The sequence below is a fragment of the Triticum urartu genome, chromosome 6A (assembly GCF_056163025.1).
Source record: "Triticum urartu cultivar PI428250 chromosome 6A, HENAU_Tu73, whole genome shotgun sequence".
Taxonomy (NCBI): domain Eukaryota; kingdom Viridiplantae; phylum Streptophyta; class Magnoliopsida; order Poales; family Poaceae; genus Triticum; species Triticum urartu.
Window position 1 is genome coordinate 601,757,742 of NC_141878.1, and position 25,496 is coordinate 601,783,237.

General features: G+C 45.6%; 1 protein-coding gene across 1 annotated transcript; it reads right to left on the bottom strand.

Annotated features, from left to right (window-relative positions):
- Window positions 1–799: 799 nt before the first annotated feature.
- Window positions 800–25,496, bottom strand: LOC125515643 (disease resistance protein RGA5-like). The gene is made up of 4 exons (XM_087529285.1): window positions 24,309–25,496; window positions 10,053–10,139; window positions 6,183–7,573; window positions 800–1,327 (listed from the first exon to the last, which is right to left on the bottom strand). The coding sequence occupies exons 1-4, from the start codon at window positions 25,142–25,144 to the stop codon at window positions 882–884; spliced, it is 2,760 nt and encodes a 919-aa protein (XP_087385411.1). The 5' UTR covers window positions 25,145–25,496; the 3' UTR covers window positions 800–881.

Sequence of the window (25,496 nt, forward strand, 5' to 3'; positions counted from 1 at the left end):
GCAAAAACATAACTGCCTGCACCTCACATATTTGTACTAACTAATTCTGACTGAAGGCTGAAGCACCCAGCAGTTATCTAGGGATGCCCGGAGAAACAGCCGAACACAAAGATAGATTTGAGTAACTACATACCCATCTAGTCATAAGATTTGAACACAGCCGAACACAAAGGCTGGCCATCCTGCCTGCACCTCAGAGCAAGTTATGGTGATTTGCACTCAGCTTTTCCTCTCTTTCTGTTATTTATGCAGAGTCCAAACGACCTGCGGAATACAAGCAAATCACACCCACGCATAGTCAGCCTAATGATCGTGCCATCCGACGATGCTAAACTTGCGCGAGCTACTACGCAGCCGTCAATCCCGCTGGAGTTCATGCCATCCCATGAAGCGGTCTTGCCGGCGCAGCTACAGCTAAACAGCTAACTGAAACAACTCAAGAAAAAAGACAGGAACCGGACGTGGACAGGTACACGCTGCCGGCCTGATTATTTCTGCTAATAACAACTATGTGTAAACACTAGACTAGCAATGGGATTACACATGAATAATAACAAAAATTCAAGATAAAAGTCTACAGATTCATAAGTACCCGCACACACTGGGCATAAGATTCATGCATCCCACATACAAAGAAGTGAAAAACGTTCGTTTTGTCGGCAGAAAGTTCAACACACAAATGATGAACTGATCTAAGACTGAACTGAAGTGCTGAATCCTTGAAACTGTAGCATCCTGCGTGTCAAATTTCGCCCCAAGCTGAAAAAGACAGACAACATGATCATATATATGATTCGACGAGAGACAAATTTAGATCTTAGGATCAAATGAAGATACCTCTAATAGTAGGGTGGCTTGATGCAGCACAACCATATATCGATCTATGCAAGCAGTAGAGTAGGGCGGTTGGGATGTATCCTGGCTGTTTTCTCCAAATAAGCCTTTGCTGCTGAAACAGCACTGTTGAGCCAGCCACGTACTTCACATTTGACACTACCGAGGTTGAGGAGGTTACCGATTCCGAGATCGAAAGCTTCGCTGCTGAGAGAGTCACATTCCCCTGCGTTGAACAAAAGATCAAGCTTCTCTAGCTTGGGCATGGATCCTGGCTCAAACAATAGATCCATCCCTCCAAACAACACTTTATGATAAAGTAACTCCCTCAAGCATGGGAACCCAACTGCACCACTGACTCTGAGCAGGTCATTACCCTTTGCTGCTACTTTCATCTTCAGGACAATCAGAGCTGGTAAGCCTCCAAGGATGCAGATATGTTCCTGGTCGACTCCCTGCACTTCAAGCTGCAACTCTTGGAGATTGATGAGGATGTTAGACAATGTAACGTGTACGTGGTGCAGTATAAACCGTGTACACATATTAGGATAGCGTTGCGTGTGTTGTACTCCAGGTGGTTTAAGGTTAGTTGAGATCGATCCTTATCTTGTATAGATCGTTAGCTTGAGGATCAATCCGGTAACAACCTGAACCACCTCCCTTGTATCTATGGTCTATAAATAACACGCAATGCGTCCCTGCGAAAGCATACGCTTCAACCAATTTTACATGGTATTCAGAGCCTAACCTCTAGCACATCCCAAAACCCTAGCCATGGCCTCAAGCTCCACCGCCGCCGCCGCTGCACCAGCCCTCATTCCCATCGCCGATCGCCTCCATCACTCCAACTTCCTGGTGTGGCGTGCTCAGGCGATTGCTGCCATCCGCGGCGCTCAGCTCGTCGCCTACATCGACCCCGACAGAGAAGAGCCGGCGCCCAAGCTCATGGATAAGGAGGGCAAGCCAACAGATGCGCCCAACCCGGCGTATGAGATCGCCAGGGCGAAGGATTCCCAGGTTCTGAGTTTTCTGTTCAATTCAGTCTCACCTCCTGTGATGATCCAGATCACCCACTGCACCACGGCCTCGGCAGCATGGACTGCCATCACGGAGATGTTCATCTCCCAAACCCAGGCGCACGTGGTGAACACGAGGATCGCGCTGTCAAACACCAAGAAGGGCACCTCAACTGTCGCCGAGTACATCGGCCGCATGAAGGCGCTCGGAGATGAACTGGCTTCCGTTGGGAAGCCCCTCACCGACGATGACATGGTGTCATACATCCTCGCCGGCCTCGACTTCGACTACATGGGCTTTGTCTCCTCCCTGTGCGCCAGGGCCGAGCCAATCAAGGTGAACGAGCTCTACTCCCTCCTCGTCGGCTTCGAGAACAGGCTCGCCATGTTCGATGGCGGGCACCAATCCTCCCACTCCTCTGCCAACGCCGTCTCCCGTGGCGGCGGTCGCGGTGGAGTGCTACCGCCGCTTCGACATCGCGTTCACCAAGGAAAAGAGCGCAGCAGCTGTCAACACCAACACCAGCTCCTATGGGGTCGACACCAACTGGTACGTCGACATAGGGGCTACAGATCACATTACCAGTGAGCTTGACAAGCTCACCATGAGGGAGAAGTACTCCGGCCAGGATCAAGTGAACATGCCCAACGGCGCAGGTATGAAAATTAGCCATGTTGGTCAAGCCTATATTCATACCCCCACTCGCAATCTTCATCTTAAAGATATATTGCATGTTCCTAAAGCAACCAAGAACTTGATCTCTGCTCATCGATTATCACATGACAATCATGCCTTTCTTGAAACTCATCCACACTATTTCTTTGTCAAGGACAAGGCAACGAAGAAAACCCTCCTCCAAGGCAGATGTAGGGGTGGCCTCTATCCCCTCTCATCTGCACCCTTGAGCTCGGGCAGGCAGGTGTGTGGTGTCACCAAGGTCTCTCCATCAAGGTGGCACAGCCGATTAGGTCATCCCTCATCGACAATCGTTCAGCATGTTCTTAGGAAGAATAAAATTTCCTTTTCAAATAGTGAGTTGAATAAAGAGAGTATATGTGATGCTTGCCAAAAAGGCAAAAGTCACCAACTCCCCTATCCAAATTCCATTAGTGTTTCCAATGCTCCTTTAGAGCTAGTTTTTTCTGATGTATGGGGCCTGCCCGAGATTCTATTAATAGGAAGAATTATTATGTGAGTTTCATCGATGATTTCAGCAAGTTCACTTGGATTTACATTCTTAAACATAAGTCTGAAGTGTTCAAAATATTTCATGAATTCCAAGCTCTTGTTGAACGACGCTTTAATCGTAAAATCATTACCATGCAAACAGATTGGGGTGGTGAGTACGAGCGTTTAAACTCCTTCTTCCGGCAAATTGGGATCACCCATCACGTCTCTTGCCCCCACGCACACCAGCAAAATGGATCGGCCGAAAGGAAACATCGGCATCTTGTGGAAGTTGGACTTTCACTATTAGCACATGCCTCCATGCCATTAAAATTCTGGGATGAAGCTTTTATAGCTGCCACGTACCTTATCAATAGAACTCCCAGTAAGGTGATAAATCTTGAAACACCTCTTGAACGATTGTTCCAAGAAAAACCAAACTATCATGCTCTCCGCACTTTTGGGTGCGCATGTTGGCCTAATCTCCGCCCATTCAACTCTAAGAAGCTTGAATTTCGCTCCAAACGTTGTGTTTTTCTTGGATACAGCAATCTTCATAAAGGGTTCAAGTGTTTGGATGTAGCAGCCGGACGGGTCTACATATCTCGTGATGTCGTATTTGATGAAACCGTCTTTCCTTTTGCTTCACAAACCCCAATGCCGGTGCTCTTCTTAGATCAGAAGTTCTCCTTCTTCCTGACAATTCTGTCACCAAAGAGCCTCTTGATCATGGGGATGAAATTAGTGCTAATCCATCGGTTAATTTTCATGCAAATCCTGCCATAAATTTTGGAGGAAATCCTGTTGTGTGTCATGATTTTATGCAGCAGCTTGACGCGGAACACGAGGAGGATCCAGGTGCATGTAGCGACAGGTCTGCAGGCGGCAATCCCGAGCGAAATCCCTCGACCGCCGCGCCTGCAGGTGGGGACAGCGACCTGCTCACGTGCGCCCGCGACACGTCCACGCCCTCGTTTCCGGTCGCTGCCGCTGACTGCGGGCCCTCTGGGAGCAGCCCCACCGCGCACTCTGGATCAGGCAGGTCCAGGGGCGACACGACTGGCTCTCCGCGCCAGATGGCGGCTTCTGTACCGCACGTCGATGCGGGGGCAAGGCGGGCCCTCGACAGCATCTCTGGGTCCGTCGCATCTGCCCCTGATTCAGTCGGGATCCGCCTTGGATCAGGTGCGCCTGGCTCCTCTGTGACAAATCCGGTGGGATCTTCTGCGCAAGCTGCGGGATCTTCTGCGCCAACGGCTGCTGCACCCGAACAACCTCGGCGTACACGATCTCAGCATGGTATTACAAAACCCAAAGTACATACAGATGGTACGGTCAGGTATGGTAAAACTAAGTTTGCTAGTCTTGTTACCACAGAAGAACCAAATAGTCTACATGAAGCCTTTGAAAATAAAAAATGGAAAAATGCAATGGATGAGGAATATGATGCATTAATCAAGAACAAGACTTGGCACTTAGTTCCTCCGGCCAAGGGCAGAAACATTATTGATTGCAAATGGGTTTATAGAGTTAAAAGAAAAGCTACAGGAGAAATAGATAGATACAAAGCCAGGCTAGTTGCAAAAGGTTTTAAACAAAGATATGTCATTGACTATGAGGACACCTTTAGTCCAGTTGTTAAAGCTGCTACTGTCAGACTTGTTCTATCTATTGCAGTATCAAAAGGTTGGAGTCTTCGTCAATTGGATGTGCAGAATGTGTTCCTTCATGGCGTTCTAGAGGAAAAAGTGTATATGAGACAACCTCCTGGGTATGAGGTGAAAAACAAGCAACACTATGTTTGTAAGCTTGATAAGTCCTTGTATGGGTTGAAGCAAGCACCTAGAGCGTGGTATTCTAGGTTAAGTGAAAAACTTCAAAGGCTTGGCTTCAGACCGTCAAAGGCTGACACTTCATTATTCTTTTATCACAAAGGCAAAATCACCATCTTTATGCTTGTGTATGTCGATGACATTATTGTGGCTAGCTCTTCACAGGAGGGAACTACAGCGTTGTTGAAAGATCTCAGAAGAGATTTTGCCTTAAAGGATCTCGATGACTTGCATTATTTCTTGGGAATAGAGGTGAAGAAAGTCAAGGATGGTATTATTCTAACTCAAGAAAAATATGTATCAGATGTATTAAAATGTGCTGGTATGATGAATTGCAAAGTGTCAAATATGCCTCTGTCCACTTCTGAAAAGCTCTCTAAGGAAACTGGTGAAGTCTTGAGAGCTCATGATTCTACAAACTACAGAAGTGTGGTAGGTGCATTGCAGTACTTGACTTTAACAAGGCCTGATATATCATTCTCTGTCAATAAAGTATGTCAGTTCTTGCACTCTTCTACACTTGAACACTGGACAACAGTAAAAAGAATTCTCAGATATCTTAGAGGAACCATGAGCACTGGACTAAAATTTTCCAAGTCAAGTTCTACATTGGGAAGTGCCTTTTCAGATGCAGATTGGGCAGGATGTCCAGATGACAGAAGGTCCACAGGTGGCTTTGCTGTTTTCTTTGGACCAAACTTGATATCTTGGAGTGCACGCAAACAAGCAACAGTATCGAGGTCCAGTACTGAAGCGGAATACAAAGCTTTAGCAAATGCCACAGCTGAAATTATATGGGTTCAAACTCTGTTAAAAGAGTTAGGTGTGACACATTCACCAGTTGCATGTCTTTGGTGTGATAATATTGGTGCCACTTACCTTTCAGCAAACCCAGTATTTCATGCAAGGACAAAACATATTGAAGTTGACTACCACTTTGTGAGAGAAAGAGTAGCCAAGAAGCTATTGGACATTCGTTTCATTCCCACCAATGACCAAGTTGCAGATGGCTTTACCAAAGCTTTGTCATGGCGCAAACTGGAAGATTTCAAGAGCAATCTCAACTTGGTAAGTTATGATTGAGGGGGAGTGTTAGACAATGTAACGTGTACGTGGTGCAGTATAAACCGTGTACACATATTAGGATAGCGTTGCGTGTGTTGTACTCCAGGTGGTTTAAGGTTAGTTGAGATCGATCCTTATCTTGTATAGATCGTTAGCTTGAGGATCAATCCGGTAACAACCTGAACCACCTCCCTTGTATCTATGGTTTATAAATAACACGCAATGCGTCCCTGCGAAAGCATACACTTCAACCAATTTTACAGAGGAAGCCCATCCAACTCTGAACTTGCGGTGCCCCACCCATAAGTTTCTTGCTCTTTGGTTCCACCGAGATACGGCATTCATGATTCCAAATAGTTACAGAACCAAGGTTCTGCGTCCACAGTTTATGGAGAGAAGAGCCAATGGCTTTATTGCGCTCCTCCTTAACTCCCGTTGCATCACCCTCCTCCTTAACTGCCGCTGTATTTTCTTCACAATCTAGGATCAGCTTTCGCATATTCTTTAGTTGGCCAACTTCTTGCATAAAGCTAACTGATTGCTTGAAGACGGCGACCCGCTTCAGTATCTCCAGTGCTTGCATCTTGGCAATTCCATCTGGAAATATAACACCCGTGTCCGTGAGGAGATACACCAATCTTCTGAGATTAGCAATAGATGCAGGTAATTTATTCACGTATGTGCCTCTTATGTCCAGCATCTGTAAGAACACTAGAAGTCCGATTTGTTCTGATAGCTCATTTATTCTTGTGTTTCTCAAGTTCAGGTGCCTTAACTGAAACAATCTCCCTATATTTGCAAGGTGATGGCTCTCCAGTTGGCTAAAGCCTCCAAAGTCTAAAACACGCGAATACTTGAACTTATCCACAGAAGGAATTTCTCCGGAATACCCAAACACATTAATTGATCGGACATGAGACAACAACAAGCTATTTGAAGAATTTCCTTGATTCCCAACTTGGAGAGATAGACGACGAACTTTGCGTTGTGTCACAGTGTTTAGATCCGGAAGGCCATCGAAAGTAACAAAGTTCTCTTCAATGGACTTGGATGTGATGAAATCAAGAATTGTGTCATGAACTCGACAACTCATCACCACACCATGTTCATTTGACTTAACAGGCTGGACCAGACTCCTATTGATTAGCTCATTAAAATACCTTTGTCCTAACTCATATAATGTATATCTGCCCTCTTTACGTATGAACCCTTCACCAATCCATCTCCTTATCAGGTCCTTCTTCTCAATAATATAGTCCTCTGGAAATATACTCAGATACAGTAGACAAGTCTTCAGATGAGGAGGAAGATCAAAATAGGTAAGTGATAATATCTTCATCATTAATTCCACGGTAGCATTTCTTTCAAGTGTACATCCAATTGAATTTTTCACTCTATCCCATTCTTCAATGGTATTTTCTCTGTTAGCCAACAAACCAGATATAGCAATGATTGCCAAAGGTGAACCGGCACATTTTTCTAAAATTTGATCACAAACTTCTTCAAGGTGCTCAAGGCAATCTTCTTTGGAGTCTAGTCTTGTGTAAAATAGTTTTCTTGACTGTGCCATATCAAGAGGCCTCAAATTGTAGATGTGACCAACAAATGATGAACAACATGCCCGAGCAACATCAGTCATACGAGTAGTGGTGATTAGGATACTTGTTAGAATTGTGTCGAATATTATTGTACAAGTTAGGTTACAGTTGGACTTGGAGTCGTACGGTGTGTAGACAGGATACGGAGTCGTGTCCAAGTAGGACACTTATATCCTAGGCCTCTCATATATAGCGGGGGTAGACACACGATGTAACCTATGCCAACATAATAGCACGGGCACGCGGGGGAGCCGGCGGCGTGTGCCGGCGCCCGGGCGGCCGGGGTGCGGTATTGTGACGGTGTCACGGGGAGGAGCGCCCATAGTCATGCCCCGGGGATGTAGCCATATCGGTGAACCTCGTGAACAAATCTCGGTGTCGTGCCTTGTGTGATTGCTTGGTCCTCGGTAGATCAATGGAGCGCCTCGAATTTATTCTAACAAGTGGTATCAGAGCAAGGTTCGATTTGAGGCTGCGGTTGTTGATCTAGAGGTGATGCCGAAGGCTGCGAAAGAAATTAGTTCGATCCGTGGTGTGTTAGGCGATCGGGAGCAATCTCATGGTAGTCGACGGAAAAGCCAGGACGATCGATGGAATTTTCTGAAGCAGCAGAAGTCGGCGAGTGCAAGAAGCAATCCGGAGCAGGAGGCAGATCGATTAGCAGCTGGAGTTCTCGTCGGCGCACGGGTGTATGGCAGGCAGTGGGAGTCTCGGTCGGTCCCGTGCAGAAGCGCTGCAGCATGGCTCGCGTGGCGGTCCAGGAAGCTGCGTCAGGTGCGTACGCGGCGTGGTCTGAGGCTCGGCATGCAGGAGGTTCGATCACAAGTGCGCGCGGCGGCTGGTATCACGCTGAAGACGAGGACCAGCAGTGCTAGGGCATGCGGCCGTTGCACGATGCGCTAGTGAGTCCGTGCGGCCTGTGGGCGAGATGCCCAAGCGTGCCTAGCCTAAGGCCCAGGTGCAGCCAAGGCCTGAGGAGACGAATGGCTGAAGGAGGCCTGGTGTGCAAGCGTGGCATGCATCCGTTTGCTGGGATTGAGATGTGCGTTGCTATGGTCAGATGTGAGATTTGTTTGGTTAAAAAAAAGATGGTGCACACATGAGAGAGCTTGAAGTCGTCAGGGCGCAGGGTAGCATAGCGCAGCTACATGGAGTCATGTTGAAGGTGGAGCTGGAGTCTGATGGACGACTTCACTCTGTGCTGATGGAGGGGCTACGGCGTAAGGATCCGGAGAATCGTAGCCTATTTCAGCGGGATAGCGAGAGACACGTGGATCGGACTGGGGCCCAATGGTCTGATGGAGACGTGATACTCGGCATCGGTCGGTGATGATCGATGGTTCTCTGCAGTGGGGGTTGAGGCAGTGTGGGCAAGCTACGCTGGAGACTCGACCAGGACAGCAGAGGCTCAACGCGGTGATAGCGGCGAGGCGTGCGGTAAGCACGGGACACAGCGACAGACCAAGGCACTAATGGTAGACATGTGGTCAGACAAAATTGTGCAAAGGGTGCTGAAGTAGTGTTGACGAGTACCAGATTCAAGTTGGTGACTGGGTCTATCGGTACCGGAAGATGGACAGGAGTTGACCATGGAGAATCTGAGAAAGTGACGGAGAGTCTGGAATTGTCAAAAGCTGAGAGAGTACATGGCCGTATATTCTGTGGTGTTCAGTGCACAGGGCAAAGTGCGGATGACAAGACAGAAGGAGGCGGAGTGCTATAGCGGTGGGACATGTCAGAGACTATCCGAAAAAAAGGATGAGACAACTGCGAATTTGACTCAGGGTGACACAGGGCGACGGTGAAATTCCTTCAAGTTTCAGACAAGCAGTACAGAAAGAGCAGTGACGTTGAGTTCACGTAACTCTTATATGTGGCGTCCAATATGTGAGTGGTTCATTTTTCACGCAGACAGTGATCGGTGTGTGATGTCGTTGAACGGATACTCTGGAAGTTGGAAGCACAAGGTACAGTAATGAGGAACTTAATTTTGCTCGAGTGTTGACTGTGAAGAAGACGAGAAGGGACTACAGTTGCAGGTGGAGTCACATGGAGTCTGGGAGTAGCAGTGGGGCTCATGGCGTATCTCAAGTCCAATGTACATGGAGGTTCGACGCACGGACGAATTCAAGGTGGTGGAGAATATTCGCCAAGGTGGAGTTTGTTAGAATTGTGTCGAATATTATTGTACAAGTTAGGTTACAGTTGGACTTGGAGTCGTACGGTGTGTAGACAGGATACGGAGTCGTGTCCAAGTAGGACACTTGTATCCTAGGCCTCTCATATATAGCGGGGGTAGACACACGATGTAACCTATGCCAACATAATAGCACGGGCATGCGGGGGAGCCGGCGGCGTGTGCCGTCGCCCGGGCGGCCGGGGTGCGGTATTGTGACGGTGTCACGGGGAGGAGCGCCCGTAGTCATGCCCCGGGGATGTAGCCATATCGGTGAACCTCGTGAACAAATCTCGGTGTCGTGCCTTGTGTGATTGCTTGGTCCTCGGTAGATCAATGGAGCGCCTCGAATTTATTCTAACAATACTTCCACAAGTGTTCATGGGAAATGCACACTTAATAACATCCCATGTTTTTACATCCCATATATCATCAACAACAATAAAGTACCTGCACATGATTTTATGGGTGAGTTTTTGTTCTAAATTAAGAAACATCTTGATGTGAAGTGATAAAAAAAAGTGAGATGTTTTCATTTATTTTACAAAAAATATAAGTAGGAAATCTGACACATGTATTAAAAATGTCATTATCGACTTAAGTAATTCATGCTTATGCATTGATGCTACTTTGGTGTATTATGGAGAAGAGGAAAATATCAGTAACAGTTTGATCGGCTGGCATGACCGTGCAAAAGATCAAGAGATGCCTCAGTATGTTAAGAAGAATGCAGTAGTTGCACCTCACATAAATTCTCGTCCCATTCCCAGTTTTTATCTTTGCCATGAAATTGATACCAAAGAATCCCTATCAATGATTGCACTCCCGCGGTTGAAAATGATTTATATTTGAGCCTCAAAGTCCAAATCACCACCCCTCCTATGCTCCTCGTGCCTTCCAAGGAACAGGTTCCATAGAACATCTCTAGCAGCTTGTCTAAAGTTCCACATAGACAATGATCTAAAAATATCCCATCTAAAAAATCATTTTTCCAGCAGATAGTCTATATGCACATTGTTTATATTCTCTTTCGTATATTCTAGTGGTACCTTATAACCATTAAACACAGTTGTCTATACGAGATATAGACAAAACGTATCCAGCATATTGTCTATAGGATAGTCTACTGCTCCACAATGTCCAAATATGTATGGGTGTTGTTTACATTTGGACAATGTGGAGTTGTAGAGTATCTCATAAACAATCTGTTGGAGAGTATTTTTTGCCTTACATTTTCTACCTCTCCTATAGACAAGCTGCTAGAGATGCTCTTATCATCGAAAGTCTCGTTCAAACACTAATAGGTTGTTCATCGACTTTGGGAGGGGGTATGGAGCTTCAGCTAGCACCTCAAGAAAAGAGTTCATGGTAGTCCTAGTTAGGTCATGTATAAGACCCCGGTTAGAACAAATGAATTTTATAGAAATTTCATAGGAACGGAGTCCTACAAGGAAAAAAAAGTATGTGTCCCATTCGGGTGGCTTTGAAAATTGTTGGAGAAATCAGTTATATATTTCCTTCGCATTTCAATGTATTCTAAATATATTTTTGGAAGCCTTGTGTTTTCACTCTCCTTGAGAAGTCTAATGCAAACATGTGTTTTTTACCTGTCCTCTTTTCTCTGTTATAAAGAAAGAATTTCCTTATATTCAGCTAGGTTCGGCTTAACACGACGGGGAACTATTTTGGACCAAGAGAATCTCAAATCATAGAGTTCTAATTAATTTAAGCAATTATTTGGCTCTTTTGGTGTTCAACTTTGCGTGATGGACGAGGACAACATTGAGGATATCCTGGAACTTTCACCAAAAGAGAATGTTGTGTAGACAATGCTTTTTATGGCAAGGAGGTGTATGACGCCAACTTATATATGGAAAGCAATAAAGCACGGGTATCACGTGGTTTCCCGGCGTAGGTTTATCAGAAAATGTTGGGGATCATCAAAAGAGACAAAAAGTTGTTGTTTCAAGACTTATTCAATGTGGAGCTTCAGTTATTTAAGGTAAACTTCAGAACTATCACATTGCTTCCTAAGGAGGACGCGGTGCGGATTGAGCAATTTGGGCCAATCTATTTCCTTAATGTTAGCTTTAATTTTCATATCAAAGTGGGTACAAATAGGCTGATCGCAATAGGTCACGTTGTGGGTTCATCCTACTCAGACGGCTTTCATGCCCGAATGACACATCCTGGACGTGGTGGTTGTCCTTCATGAAACCATTCATGAGTTTTGTTGGAAATATGCCCTAGAGGCAATAATAAATTGGTTATTATTATATTTCCTTGTTCATGATAACCGTTTATTATCCATGCTATAATTGTATTGATAGGAAACTCAGATACATGTGTGGATACATAGACAACACCATGTCCCTAGTAAGCCTCTAGTTGACTAGCTCGTTGATCAATAGATGGTTACGGTTTCCTAACCATGGACATTGGATGTCGTTGATAACGGGATCACATCATTAGGAGAATGATGTGATGGACAAGACCCAATCCTAAGCCTAGCACAAAGATCGTGTAGTTCGTATGCTAAAGCTTTTCTAATGTCAAGTGTCATTTCCTTAGACCATGAGATTGTGCAACTCCCGGATACCGTAGGAATGCTTTGGGTGTATCAAACGTCACAACGTAACTGGGTGACTATAAAGGTGCACTACAGGTATCTCCGAAAGTGTCTGTTGGGTTGGCACGAATCGAGACTGGGATTTGTCACTCCGTGTAAGCGGAGAGGTATCTCTGGGCCCACTTGGTAGGACATCATCATATGCGCAATGTGACCAAGGAGTTGATCACGGGATGATGTGTTACGGAACGAGTAAAGAGACTTGCCGGTAATGAGATTGAACAAGGTATAGGGATACCGACGATCGAATCTCGGGCAAGTACAATACCGCTAGACAAAGGGAATTGCATACGGGATTGATTAAGTCCTTGACATCGTGGTTCATCCGATGAGATCATCGTGGAACATGTGGGAGCCAACATGGGTATCCAGATCCCGCTGTTGGTTATTGACCGGAGAACGTCTCGGTCATGTCTGCATGTCTCCCGAACCCGTAGGGTCTACACACTTAAGGTTTGGTGACGCTAGGGTTATAGAGATATTAGTATGCGGTAACCCGAAAGTTGTTCGGAGTCCCGGATGAGATCCCGGACGTCACGAGGAGTTCCGGAATGGTCCGGAGGTAAAGAATTATATATAGGAAGTGCTATTTCGGCCATCGGGACAAGTTTCGGGGTCACCGGTATTGTACCGGGACCACCGGAAGGGTCCCGGGGGTCCACCGGGTGGGGCCACCTGCCCCGGGGGCCACATGGGCTGTAGGGGGTGTGCCTTGGCTTATATGGGCCAAGGGCACCAGCCCCAAGAGGCCCATGCGCCAAGAGAAGAGAAAAGGGGGAGAGTCCTAAAGGGGGAAGGCACCTCCGAGGTGCCTTGGGGAGGATGGACTCCTCCCCCCCCCCTTGGCCGCACCCTTCCTTGGAGGAAGGGGCAAGGGCTGCGCCTCCCCCTCTCCTTTGGCCCTATATATAGTGGGGAAAAGGAGGAGCAAACCAACCTAAGGCCTGGCGCCTCCCTCTCCCTCCCGTGACACATCTTCCTCCTCCCGCAGCGCTTAGCGAAGCCCTGTTGGAATCCCGCTACTTCCACCACGCCGTCGTGCTGCTGGATCTCTATCAACCTCTCCCTCCTCCTTGCTGGATCAAGGCATGGGAGACGTCTCCGTTCCGTACGTGTGTTGAACGCGGAGGTGCCGTCCGTTCGGCATTAGGATCATCGGTGATTTGAATCACGACGAGTACGACTCCATCAACCCCGTTCACTTGAACGCTTCCGCTTAGCGATCTACAAGGGTATGTAGATGCACTCTCCTTCCCCTCGTTGCTGGTTTCTCCATAGATAGATCTTGGTGATACGTAGGAAAATTTTGAATTTCTGCTACATTCCCCAACAGTGGCATCTGGAGCTAGGTCTATGCGTAGATTCTATCCACGAGTAGAACACAAAGTAGTTGTGGGCGTTGATTTTGTTCAATATGCTTGCTGTTACTAGTCTTATCTTGATTCGGCGGCATCGTGGGATGAAGCGGCCCGGACCAACCTTACACGTACTCTTACGTGAGACCGGTTCCACCGACAAACATGCACTAGTTGCGTAAGGTGGCTAGCGGGTGTCTGTCTCTCCCACTTTAGTCGGATCGGATTCGATGAAAAGGGTCCTTATGAAGGGTAAATAGCAATTGGCATATCACGTTGTGGTTTTGCGTAGGTAAGAAACGTTCTTGCTAGAAACCCATAGCAGCCACGTAAAACATGCAAACAACAATTAGAGGACGTCTAACTTGTTTTTGCAGGGTATGCTATGTGATGTGATATGGCCAAAAGGATGTGATGAATGATATATGTGATGTATGAGATTGATCATGTTCTTGTCAAGGGAATCACGACTTGCATGTCGATGACGAGACAACTTCAAGAAGACACGATGATGGAGATCATGATGATGGAGATCATGGTGTCATACCCGTGACAAGATGATCATGGAGCCCCAAGATGGAGATCAAAGGAGCTATATGATATTGTCCATATCATGTCACTATTATTTGATTGCATATGATGTTTATCATGTTTATACATCTTGTTTGCTTAGAACGACAGTAGTAAATAAGATGATCCCTCATTAAAATTTCAAGAAGTGTTCTCCCCTAACTGTGCACCGTTGCTACAGTTCGTCGTTTCGAAGCACGCCGTGATGATCGGGTGTGATAGATCCTTACGTTCACATACAACGGGTGTTGACGAGCCTAGCATGTACAGACATGGCCTCGGAACACAGCAAAAACACTTGGGGTTAACTTGACGAGCCTAGCATGTACAGACATGGCCTCGGAACACAGAAGACCGAAAGGTCGAGCATGAGTCGTATGGTAGATACGATCAACATGATGATGTTCACCGACGTTGACTAGTCCGTCTCACGTGATGATCGGACACGGCCTAGTTCACTCGGATCATGTAATCACTTAGATGACTAGAGGGATGTCTATTTAAGTGGGAGTTCATAAGATGAACTTAATTATTCTGAACATAGTCAAAAGGATTTTGCAAATTATGTCGTAGCTCGTGCTTTAGTTCTACTGTTTAGTTATGTTCCTAGAGAAAAATTAGTTGAAAGTTGATAGTAGAAATTATGCGGACTAGGTCCGTAAATTGAGAATTGTCCTCATTGCTTCATAGAAGGCTTATGTCCTTAATGCACCGCTCGGTGTGTTGAACCTCGAACGTCGTCTGTGGATGTTGCGAACATCTGACATACACGTTTTGATAACTACGTGATAGTTCAGTTAAATGGTTGAGAATTGAGGCACCAAAGATGTTTTGAAACGTCGCGAAACATATGAGATGTTTCAAGGGCTGAAATTGGGATTTCAGGCTCGTGCCCACGTCAAGAGGTATAAGACCTCCGACGGTTCTTCTAGCCTACATACTAAAGGAGAAAAGCTCAATTGTTGAGCTTGTGCTCGGATTGTCTGAGTACAACAATCATTTGAATCAAGTGGGAGTTGATCTTCCAGATGAGATAGTGATGTTTCTCTGAATTCATTACCACCAAGCTGCTAGAGCTTCATGATGAACTATAATATATCAGGGACATATATGATGATCCTTGAGATATTCGTGATGTTTGACACCACAAAAGTAGAAATCAAGAAGGAGCATCAATTGTTGATGGTTTGTGAAACCACTAGTTTCAAGAAGGGCAAGGGCACGAAGGGATACTTCATAAAACGGCAATTCAGCTGCTGCTCTAGTGAAGAAACCCAAGGTTGAACCCAAACCCGAGACTAAGTGCTTCTGTAATAAAGGAAACAGCCACTGGAGCAGAATTACCCTAGATACTTGGTAGATTAGAAGGCTGGCAAGGTCGATAGAAGTATATTGGATATACATTGTGTTGATGTGTACTTTACTAGTACTCCTAGTAGCACCAGGGCATTAGATACCGGTTCGGTTGCTAAGTGTTAGTAACTCGAAACAAAAAGCTACGGAATAAACGGAGACTAGCTAAAGGTGAGCTGACGATATGTGTTGGAAGTGTCTCCAATGTTGATATGATCAAGCATCGCACGCTCCCTCTACCATCGAGATTGGTGTTTGCGTTGAGCATAGACATGATTGGATTATGTCTATCGTAATACGGTTATTCATTTAAGGAGAATAATGGTTACTCTGTTTATTTGAATAATACCTTCAATGGTCTTGCACCTAAAATGAATGGTTTATTGAATCTCGATCGTAGTGATACACATGTTCATGCCAAAAGATAGTAATGATAGTACCACCTACTTGTGGCACTGCCACGTAAGTCATATCGGTATAAAACGCATGAAGAAGCTCCATGTTGATGGATCTTTGGGCTCACTCATTTTTGAAAGGTTTGAGACATGCGAACCATGTCTATTGGTATATATGCATGAAGAAACTCCATGCAAATGGACCGTTTTGTACTCACTTGATTTTGAATCACTTGAGACATGCAAATCATACCACATGGGCAAGATGACTGAAAGCCTCGGTTTCAGTAAAATGGAACTAGAAAGCAACTTGTTGGAGGTAATACATTTTGATGTGTGCAGTCCAATGAGTGTTGAGGCATGTAGTGGATATCGTTATGTTCTTACTTCACAGATGATTTGAGTAGATGTTGAGTACATTTACTTGATGAATCACGAGTCTGAATTATTGAAAGGTTCAAGTAATTTCAGGGTGAAGTTGGAAGATCGTCGTGATAAGAGGATAAAAATATCTATGATATGATCATAGAGATGAATATCTGAATTACGAGTTTGGCACAGAATTAAGACATTGTGGAAATTGTTTCAAAACTAATACAGCCTGGAACACCATAGTGTGATGGTGTGTCCGAACATCATAACTGCACCCTATTGGATATGATGCATACCATGATGTCTCTTATCAAATTACCACGATAGTTTATGGGTTAGGCATTAGAGACAACCACATTCACTTTAAAAAGGGGCACCACGTAATTCCGATGAGATGACACCGTATGAACTATGGTTTAGAGAAACCTAAGCTGTCATTTCTTAAAAGTTTGGGACTGCGACGCTTATGTGAAAAAGTTTCAGGCTGATAAGCTCGAACCCAAAACGGATAAATACATCTTCATAGGACACCCAAAACAGTTGGTTATACCTCCTGTCTCAGATCCGAAAGCAATAAGGGATTGTTTCTAGGATCAGGTCCTTTCTCGAGGAAAAGTTTCTCTTGAAAGAATTGAGTGGAAGGATGGTGGAGACTTGATGAGGTTATTGAACCGTCTCTTAAACTAGTGTGTGGCAGGGCACAGGAAGTTGTTCCTGTGGCACCTACACCAATCGAAGTGGAAGCTTATGATAGTGATCATGAAACTTCAGATCAAGTCACTACCAAACCTCGTGGGATGACAAGGATGCGCACTACTTCAGAGTGGTACGTAATCCTGTCTTGGAAGTCACGTTGCTAGACAACAATGAACCTACGAGCTATGGAGAAGCGATGGTGGGCCCGGATTCTGATAAATGGCTCGAGGCCATAAAATCCGAGAGAGGATCCATGTATGAAAACAAAGTGTAGACTTTGGCAGAACAGCTCGATGGTCGTAAGGCTGTTGAGTGCAGATGGATTTTAAAAGGAAGACGGACAATGATGGTAAATGTCACCATTAAGAAAGCTCGACTTGTCGTTAAGATGTTTTCCGACAAGTTCAAGGAGTTGACTATGATGAGACTTTCTCACTCGTAGCGATGCTAAGAGTCTGTTGGAATTATATTAGCGATTACTGCATTATTTATGAAATCTTGCAGATAGGATGTCAAAACATTGTTTCCTCGACGATTTTCTTGAGGAAAGGTTGTATGTGATACAACCGGAAGGTTTTGTCAATCCTGAAAAGATGCTAATAAGTATGCAAAGCTCCAGCAATCCTTCTAAGGACTGGAGTAAGCATCTCGGAGTTGGAACGTATGCTTTGATAAGATGATCAAAGATTTTGGGTGTATACAAAGTTTATGAGAAACTGATATTTCCAAAGAAGTGAGTGGGAGCACTATAGAATTTCTGATGAGTATATATTGTTGATTAGAAATGACGTAGAATTTCTGGAAAGCATATAGGGTTATTTGAAAGGTGTTTTTCAATGTAAAACCTGGATTAAGCTACTTGAGCATTGAGCATCAAGATCTATAAGGATAGATCAAAACGCTTAATGGTACTTTCAAATGAGCACATACCTTGACATGATCTTGAAGGTATTCAAGATGGATCAGTCAAAGAAGGAGTTCTTGCCTGAGTTGTGAGGTATGAAGTTAAGACTTAAAGCTCGACCACGGCAGAAGAAAGAGGAAGGACGAAGGTCGTCCCCTATGCTTTAGACGTAGGCTCTACAGTATGTTATGCTGTGTACCGCACCTGAAGTGTGCCTTGCCATGAGTCAGTCAAGGGGTACCAGAGTGATCCAAAAATGGATCACAGGACAGCGGTCAAAGTTATCCTTAGTAACTAGTGGACTAAGGAATTTTCTCGATTATGGAGGTGGAAAAGAGTTCGTCGTAAAGGGTTACGTCGATGCAAGCTTAACATCTATCCGGATAGCTCTGAGTAGAGATACCGGATGCGTATAATGGAGCAACAATTTAGAATAACTCCAAGTAGAACAGTTATTTGGAATAGCTCCAAATAGAGCGTGGTAGCTACATCTAGGAGATGACATAGAGATTTGTAAAGCACACACGGATCTGAAAGGTTCGGACCCGTTGACTAAAACCTCTCTCACAAGCAACATGATCAAACCTAAAACTCATTGAGTGTTAATCGCATAGTGATGTGAACTAGACTACTGACTCTAGTAAACTCTTGGGTGTTAGTCACATGGCGATGTGACCTGTGAGTGTTAATCACATGGCGATGTGAACTAGATTATTGACTCTAGTGCAAGAGGGAGACTGTTGGAAATATGCCCTAGAGGCAATAATAAATTGGTTATTATTATATTTCCTTGTTCATGATAATCATTTATTATCCATGCTATAATTGTATTGATAGGAAACTCAGATACATGTGTGGATACATAGACAACACCATGTCCCTAGTAAGCCTCTAGTTGACTAGCTCGTTGATCAATAGATGGTTACGGTTTCCTAACCATGGACATTGGATGTCGTTGATAACGGGATCACATCATTAGGAGAATGATGTGATGGACAAGACCCAATCCTAAGCCTAGCACAAAGATCGTGTAGTTCGTATGCTAAAGCTTTTCTAATGTCAAGTGTCATTTCCTTAGACCATGAGATTGTGCAACTCCCGGATACCCTAGGAATGCTTTGGGTGTATCAAACGTCACTACGTAACTGGGTGACTATAAAGGTGCACTACAGGTATCTCCGAAAGTGTCTGTTGGGTTGGCACGAATCGAGACTGGGATTTGTCACTCCGTGTAAGCGGAGAGGTATCTCTGGGCCCACTTGGTAGGACATCATCATATGCGCAATGTGACCAAGGAGTTGATCACGGGATGATGTGTTACGGAACGAGTAAAGAGACTTGCCGGTAACGAGATTGAACAAGGTATAGGGATACCGACGATCGAATCTCGGGCAAGTACAATACCGCTAGACAAAGGGAAGTGCATACGGGATTGATTAAGTCCTTGACATCGTGGTTCATCCGATGAGATCATCGTGGAACATGTGGGAGCCAACATGGGTATCCAGATCTCACTGTTGGTTATTGACCGGAGAACGTCTCGGTCATGTCTGCATGTCTCCCGAACCCGTAGGGTCTACACACTTAAGGTTTGGTGACGCTAGGGTTATAGAGATATTAGTATGCGGTAACCCGAAAGTTGTTCGGGGTCCCGGATGAGATCCCGGACGTCACGAGGAGTTCCGGAATGGTCCGGAGGTAAAGAATTATATATAGGAAGTGCTATTTCGGCCATCGGGACAAGTTTCGGGGTCACTGGTATTGTACCGGGACCACCGGAAGGGTCCCGGGGGTCCACCGGGTGGGGCCACCTGCCCCGGGGGCCACATGGGCTGTAGGGGGTGTGCCTTGGCCTATATGGGCCAAGGGCACCAGCCCCAAGAGGCCCATGCGCCATGAGAAGAGAAAAGGGGGAGAGTCCTAAGGGGGGAAGGCACCTCCGAGGTGCCTTGGGGAGGATGGACTCCTCCCCCCCCTTGGCCACACCCTTCCTTGGAGGAAGGGGCAAGGGCTGCGCCTCCCCCTCTCCTTTGGCCCTATATATAGTGGGGAAAAGGAGGAGCAAACCAACCTAAGGCCTGGCGCCTCCCTCTCCCTCCCGTGACACATCTTCCTCCTCCCGCAGCGCTTAGCGAAGCCCTGTTGGAATCCCGCTACTTCCACCACGCCGTCGTGCTGCTGGATCTCTATCAACCTCTCCCTCCTCCTTGCTGGATCAAGGCATGGGAGACGTCTCCATTTCGTACGTGTGTTGAACGCGGAGGTGCCGTCCGTTCGGCACTAGGATCATCGGTGATTTGAATCACGACGAGTACGACTCCATCAACCCCGTTCACTTGAACGCTTCCGCTTAGCGATCTACAAGGGTATGTAGATGCACTCTCCTTCCCCTCGTTGCTGGTTTCTCCATAGATAGATCTTGGTGATACGTAGGAAAATTTTGAATTTCTGCTACGTTCCCCAACAAGTTTCACTCTAAGAAACTCAATGGAGTTATCTTTAAAGTGCATTTTGAAGGGTTTACTTTCCCATCCTTTTGCAACTGTAGAAAGTCGAGAGGGAGGTGACCAGATACCCAACATCGACCGTCGACAAGGCTGCGGGTTCCCTACCCCTCCTTCAGTCGCTCTAGCAGCGGGAGGGGAAGGGAACCCTAGTTCTCTCCCGGTTCGTAGATAGCTGTAGGTTAAGGTTTTTGTTTGTCTTCGTTCGGGTGGTGGCGGCAGAGCATCCAATAAATCTTCCTCAACTCGGGTCCCTCCATAGTGGTGCTTCTAGCGGCATTACAGACTTGGGGGACATGTCTTCCCGACTTCTACGTCAGCTCAGCAGCGCCTCCTCCAGCGAACATATATCCGCAAGAGGAATGATATGTCCGATAGAGCAAACATATGCTGCTCTGATTCCACGAGATTGACTAACATAACCCACCAGATGCTTCTTGCATGCGAACGGTGCTCCTGCTACCTCCATGGAGACGTCACATTAGCCGTCGTTGACCACCTACAAGAGCCCGAAGTCCCTCTGTCCGAGTCCATCTCCAACACAATGTCCCCAAGAGGCAGACTTAGAGCATCATCATTGACTTCTCCAGCCTCAGCGTTAGTACGGTTTTCAGTGGCAGACTCAGAGCATCTCTAGCAGACCCCACAAAATGCCCTTGACCCAAAAATACCATCCGATATGCAAGTCCCGGGCCATTTTGTGGCCCGTACAGAAATAGCATTCCAGCGTGGCCGATAATTTTTTCCAGGTTGCCCTAAATCTGTCCCTTTGGTGCTATATCATCGATAATGTGCCCGAATAATGTTAGCCCCGGATCCCCCCACCGCCAAATTCATTCCTTCGCCGCAAAATTAAGCAACTCTAGAGAGCGAATCCTCCATTTCTCCGCCTCCATGCTCGACATCTCTGGTAGATCCATCGTCGACCATCCATGTGCCAAGGAGCGGCAGAGGCCATAGCGAAGATGAAGAGGAGCATCACCTCTGTCGGTCGGCCGTCGCAAGTAAGCACGCACGCCTTTGGGGGAGCCGTTGGGACGGCCTACGCACGTCGCCCGCCCGCTCACACGTTGTGGAGGCTGGGAGCTCCTGCTTAGTGCCATACGTGGTGGTGGTCAGCGATGACGAGCAGGAGGCGGGCGCCTTTGGACGTCGACGCAGGGGCGGGATTGTGCCCAACTCTCCCAGAGTGGTGGCAAGACGCGTCAGTTGGCTTTGATGTACTCGACAAGCACATCTTGCCCCACCTCAAGATGTGTCGCGCCGCCGCCGAGTGTACGGTGTCGAACACCAAAGAAGGTGCTCCGGACAACCTCGAAGCCGCCAAGAAGGAGCACGAGCTCATGTGGGCGCTGCGCAAGTCCGTCATCAAGAACTACCTCAACATCGACATGTGGGCACGATGGTGAACATGTCTGCGAACTAGGGATAGGTATCTACTGTTTGTGTGAATCATCGTCTTTGTTTACGATGAATTGTGTTCGTTATGATCGCCGATGAACAATTTCTAGCATGAACTTGATATTTGAATTTTCCGGTACCAATATAGCCTATTTGTTCCGCCGGACAAGATTGCAACCCGAAAAACCATTTTCCGGGGTACCCTAAACTGGTTTTCCAGGTTGGGAATATAGCAGATCTACTAGAGATGCTCTCAGGCTGTCGATTTGGATAGAGTTAATTGTAGAACCATCACATAATGAGCTAGATTTGCAGGAAACACGGATTTACAGATTTGGAACAAAAACCACTAATTCTCAGCCTATTATTTTTTGCAAAAACACCAATCGACGGCTTAAAATGTTTAAGCGCGCTTACGATAGGTGGGGCCCGGTTTTGGGCGTAACGGTCGACAGCGTTAGAAGAGGTGAAAATCGCGACCAGCCCCCATCAATCTATATCTATACCTTACTAGAACAATGCTCGTGCGTTGCACGGATATGCCTACCCATAATATGTGATTGAGTGAATGAATGTTCATCTTTTTTTTTAATGATTTACCTTATATTTTGATCAGAAGTGATTTACCTGCCCATAGTATGCGATTGTGTTAATAAATATTCATCAAATTCTGACCGTTAATTACCCTATATTTTGATTAAAAGTTTGGTAAGTAAATTAAGTGAAATTGGTTCAGAAGATAAGTAAATTAAGATGATTGATCATATACATGAAAGGTTGGACGAAGGGGTGGTGGGAACAAATGTGAAATGGGAACCTTACGTTCTTCTTAAGCAGTAGAGATTTACCTTATATTTTGATCAGAATTGATTTACCTGGTTATAGTATGCGATTGTGTAAATAAATATTCATCAAATTCTGACCGTTAATTATCCTATATTTTGATTAGAAGTTTGGTAAGCAAATTAAGTGAAATTGGTTCAAAAGATAAGTAAATTAAGATGACTGATCATATACGTGGAAGGTTGGACGAAGGGGTGGTGGGAAGAAAGGTGAAATAGGAACCTTACGTTCTTTTTAAGTAGTAGAGATTACTAATAAAGCAAGTTGTGTTTCTCCGATTTTTTTTCATCCGTTCACCCATATTATATTTTTTGAGAACTTTTAAAATTCAAGGTGGTACTAATTTTCTTATGCTATGAAAACAAAAAAGATTTCGTGTATTGGGCCAGGTAGTTGCCGTGTGCTACCCTTGTGGGCCATCAGGCAGGCAAGTGGGCCTACTACAGCAAAATGAAGAAAAATTTAGTAGGCAAGGTGGAGAATCAAACTCAGGACCTCCTATACTAGGAGCACCTACAGTTACCAACTAGGCTAAGCATCTATTCGTGATTATGATGGAAAGCTTTGGGAGTATTTGAAAGAGGCTATAGGAGGCTATATATTTGTGGGACTAAAAAGAGGCTATAGGAGGCTGCATGACATTAAATGGGGATTAAATGAGCTATTATATTCACGAACTAGTGACTCACGACAAAAGCCCCGAATACTGTCGACGGCTATTGTTGACGTCAAGCAGATGGCCGTGCCTTAGATTAGCGCTCGGTCCACAGACTGGCTCTCGTGGTCAACTGCGCATGCCCGGAGGTGTGCACCGGACGCACGCCACCACGCCGACACACCGTATTGCCCAGCCCCACTGATCTGCCAAGGGGAGGGAGCAGCGGGCTGGCTGCCGGTGCACTTGGTCCCGTGCATCCTGACGAAGGCCTTCTTGAACTAGAGCCGTCGTGGTGCTCGGGCAGGAACGGCGCAGAACTGCCATCTCACGTTGGCAAAACTAGAGCCGCAAGTTTGATTCCGGTTTACGGAAAAAATGACGTCCAGACCGCCCATTAGATGGATACATAACCATTAATTTAGATGACAAAACACGTCTGGACCGCGTGATTGAGAAGGATGCGGGCAGTTTGAGAGTCCGCATTGAAGATGCCTTAACAACATACACCATCAATTGAGAAACCATGGCATTGTTCGTATGATTGTCATACAACTTATCTACTCCCTCCCTTTCAGTTTATATGAGTGAATTTGAAAATCTCCCAAACCAAGATAAATGATAAGTGGTGGAATAAATTTTATAGTTTGCAAAAGTATTTAATTAGTATTCTCATTTTTCTCAAAATGTTGTGATGCATTAATTACAATGCATGCATGCATTACAACTAAATTAGCAAGAACTTCTACATTAATTGATGAGTTTTTCGTTTAATCCTTGCATGCAGTGATTTAACGCACATTAAAAATCTAAACATGTGATTGTAATAAGATCAATACTGTAGCAGAAAAATATATTTTTTAGATGAGCCCTATAAACCAAGAGGGACTAAATAGCATCTCAATTGAATACAAAGATAACATGTAAAAGGAAACTGAATACCTTTTGTCCGCAAGGAATTCTGTGATGTTGCTGATGACTTGTTGTATGCTCCCTGCTTTGGTGTCATCGTAACGTTGATTGCTGACTTGACTAAGAATACTTCTAAGGATGTTCATCATGGCTGGCTTCCGTGACACGGATAGGAAAGCACAACACTGGAATTCCTTTTTGTGCTCTTGATACACTTGATTTGCAAGAGTTGTCTTGCCCAATCCTCCAGATCCAACAATGGAAACTATTTTCAGCGGCTCTTCCTCCTTCGATGACACCCATCCATTTTTCTTATTCAACAGTTTGGCTAGATCAGCCTTTGGTCTATCCATTCCGATGAGCTTTGAGGCATGCTCAAAGATAACAAGAGCTCTAGGGTCAACAACTTCATTTTTTATGTTGGAGATGGCCTGCCGGGTTTTGTACCTTTCATTCCTCTCGGCGACATCGATGATCTGTTTTTTCAGATCATGGATCTCGTTACCAATCCAACGACGAGCCTTCATCTTCCCTAACTTCCCAAGTGAGTTCTTGATCTTCTCTATGAAACCATCTGGCTTTGAATCTTTATTGCCAACACCTTGCATGAAGTCATCGATTGAGTCCTCCATGTCATAGGAGAGCTCCCGCACCGCAGTCATCCACACTTTATCTTGCTCATCAGGTTCCTCCTCCTCAAACATCTTGAGGAGAAAGGCATGCATGGCGGTGAGCTCATCCATGAGGAACTGAATCTCACCACGCACACCCTTAAAACGCTTGTACTCGTCATCCATGAGGGCAAACAACTTCTCTAGGACGGGTTTCAGTGCACACGTCGCCGCGCTCACCAGAACCATCTCCATGCTTGGGCTTGGCTCTAGTCCCGGCTGTTCGCTCAGTGGTTTTCTGTGTGTAGATGGGAAAGTGGTGTGGGCTGAATGATGCTTCGCCTCAGCCTTCCTTATAGCTAGCCTAGTTGAATACACCCCATGCCTGATAGCAATAGTCCCGATGTGCTCTTGTCCCTAAATTATTAACTAAAGCTAGATGCTGGTCTTGTATGAGCTGTACCAAGCTAGATGCTGGCCTTGCTACCAAATTGGTCCTATCCAATGCTCCATCTATATCAGATCTGTTCAAATGTACGCCACCCCGCGTTGCTCAGCACAAAACTCTCTTGACCCGAAAGACGCAGCGTCTAGTGCTCAATCATGT

What these genes read in the sequence shown, in the direction of transcription:
- LOC125515643 (XM_087529285.1), bottom strand. Translation starts at nt 25,144, where the DNA reads ATGGAGATGGTTCTGGTGAGCGCGGCGACGTGTGCACTGAAACCCGTC. An exon ending in ATGAACACTTGTGGAAGTAT is followed by an intron (nt 7,574 to 10,052) that starts TGTTAGAATAAA and finishes TCTAACAAGTAT; the next exon opens with CCTAATCACCACTACTCGTA. An exon ending in AGTTCAGAGTTGGATGGGCT is followed by an intron (nt 1,328 to 6,182) that starts TCCTCTGTAAAA and finishes CATTGTCTAACA; the next exon opens with TCCTCATCAATCTCCAAGAG.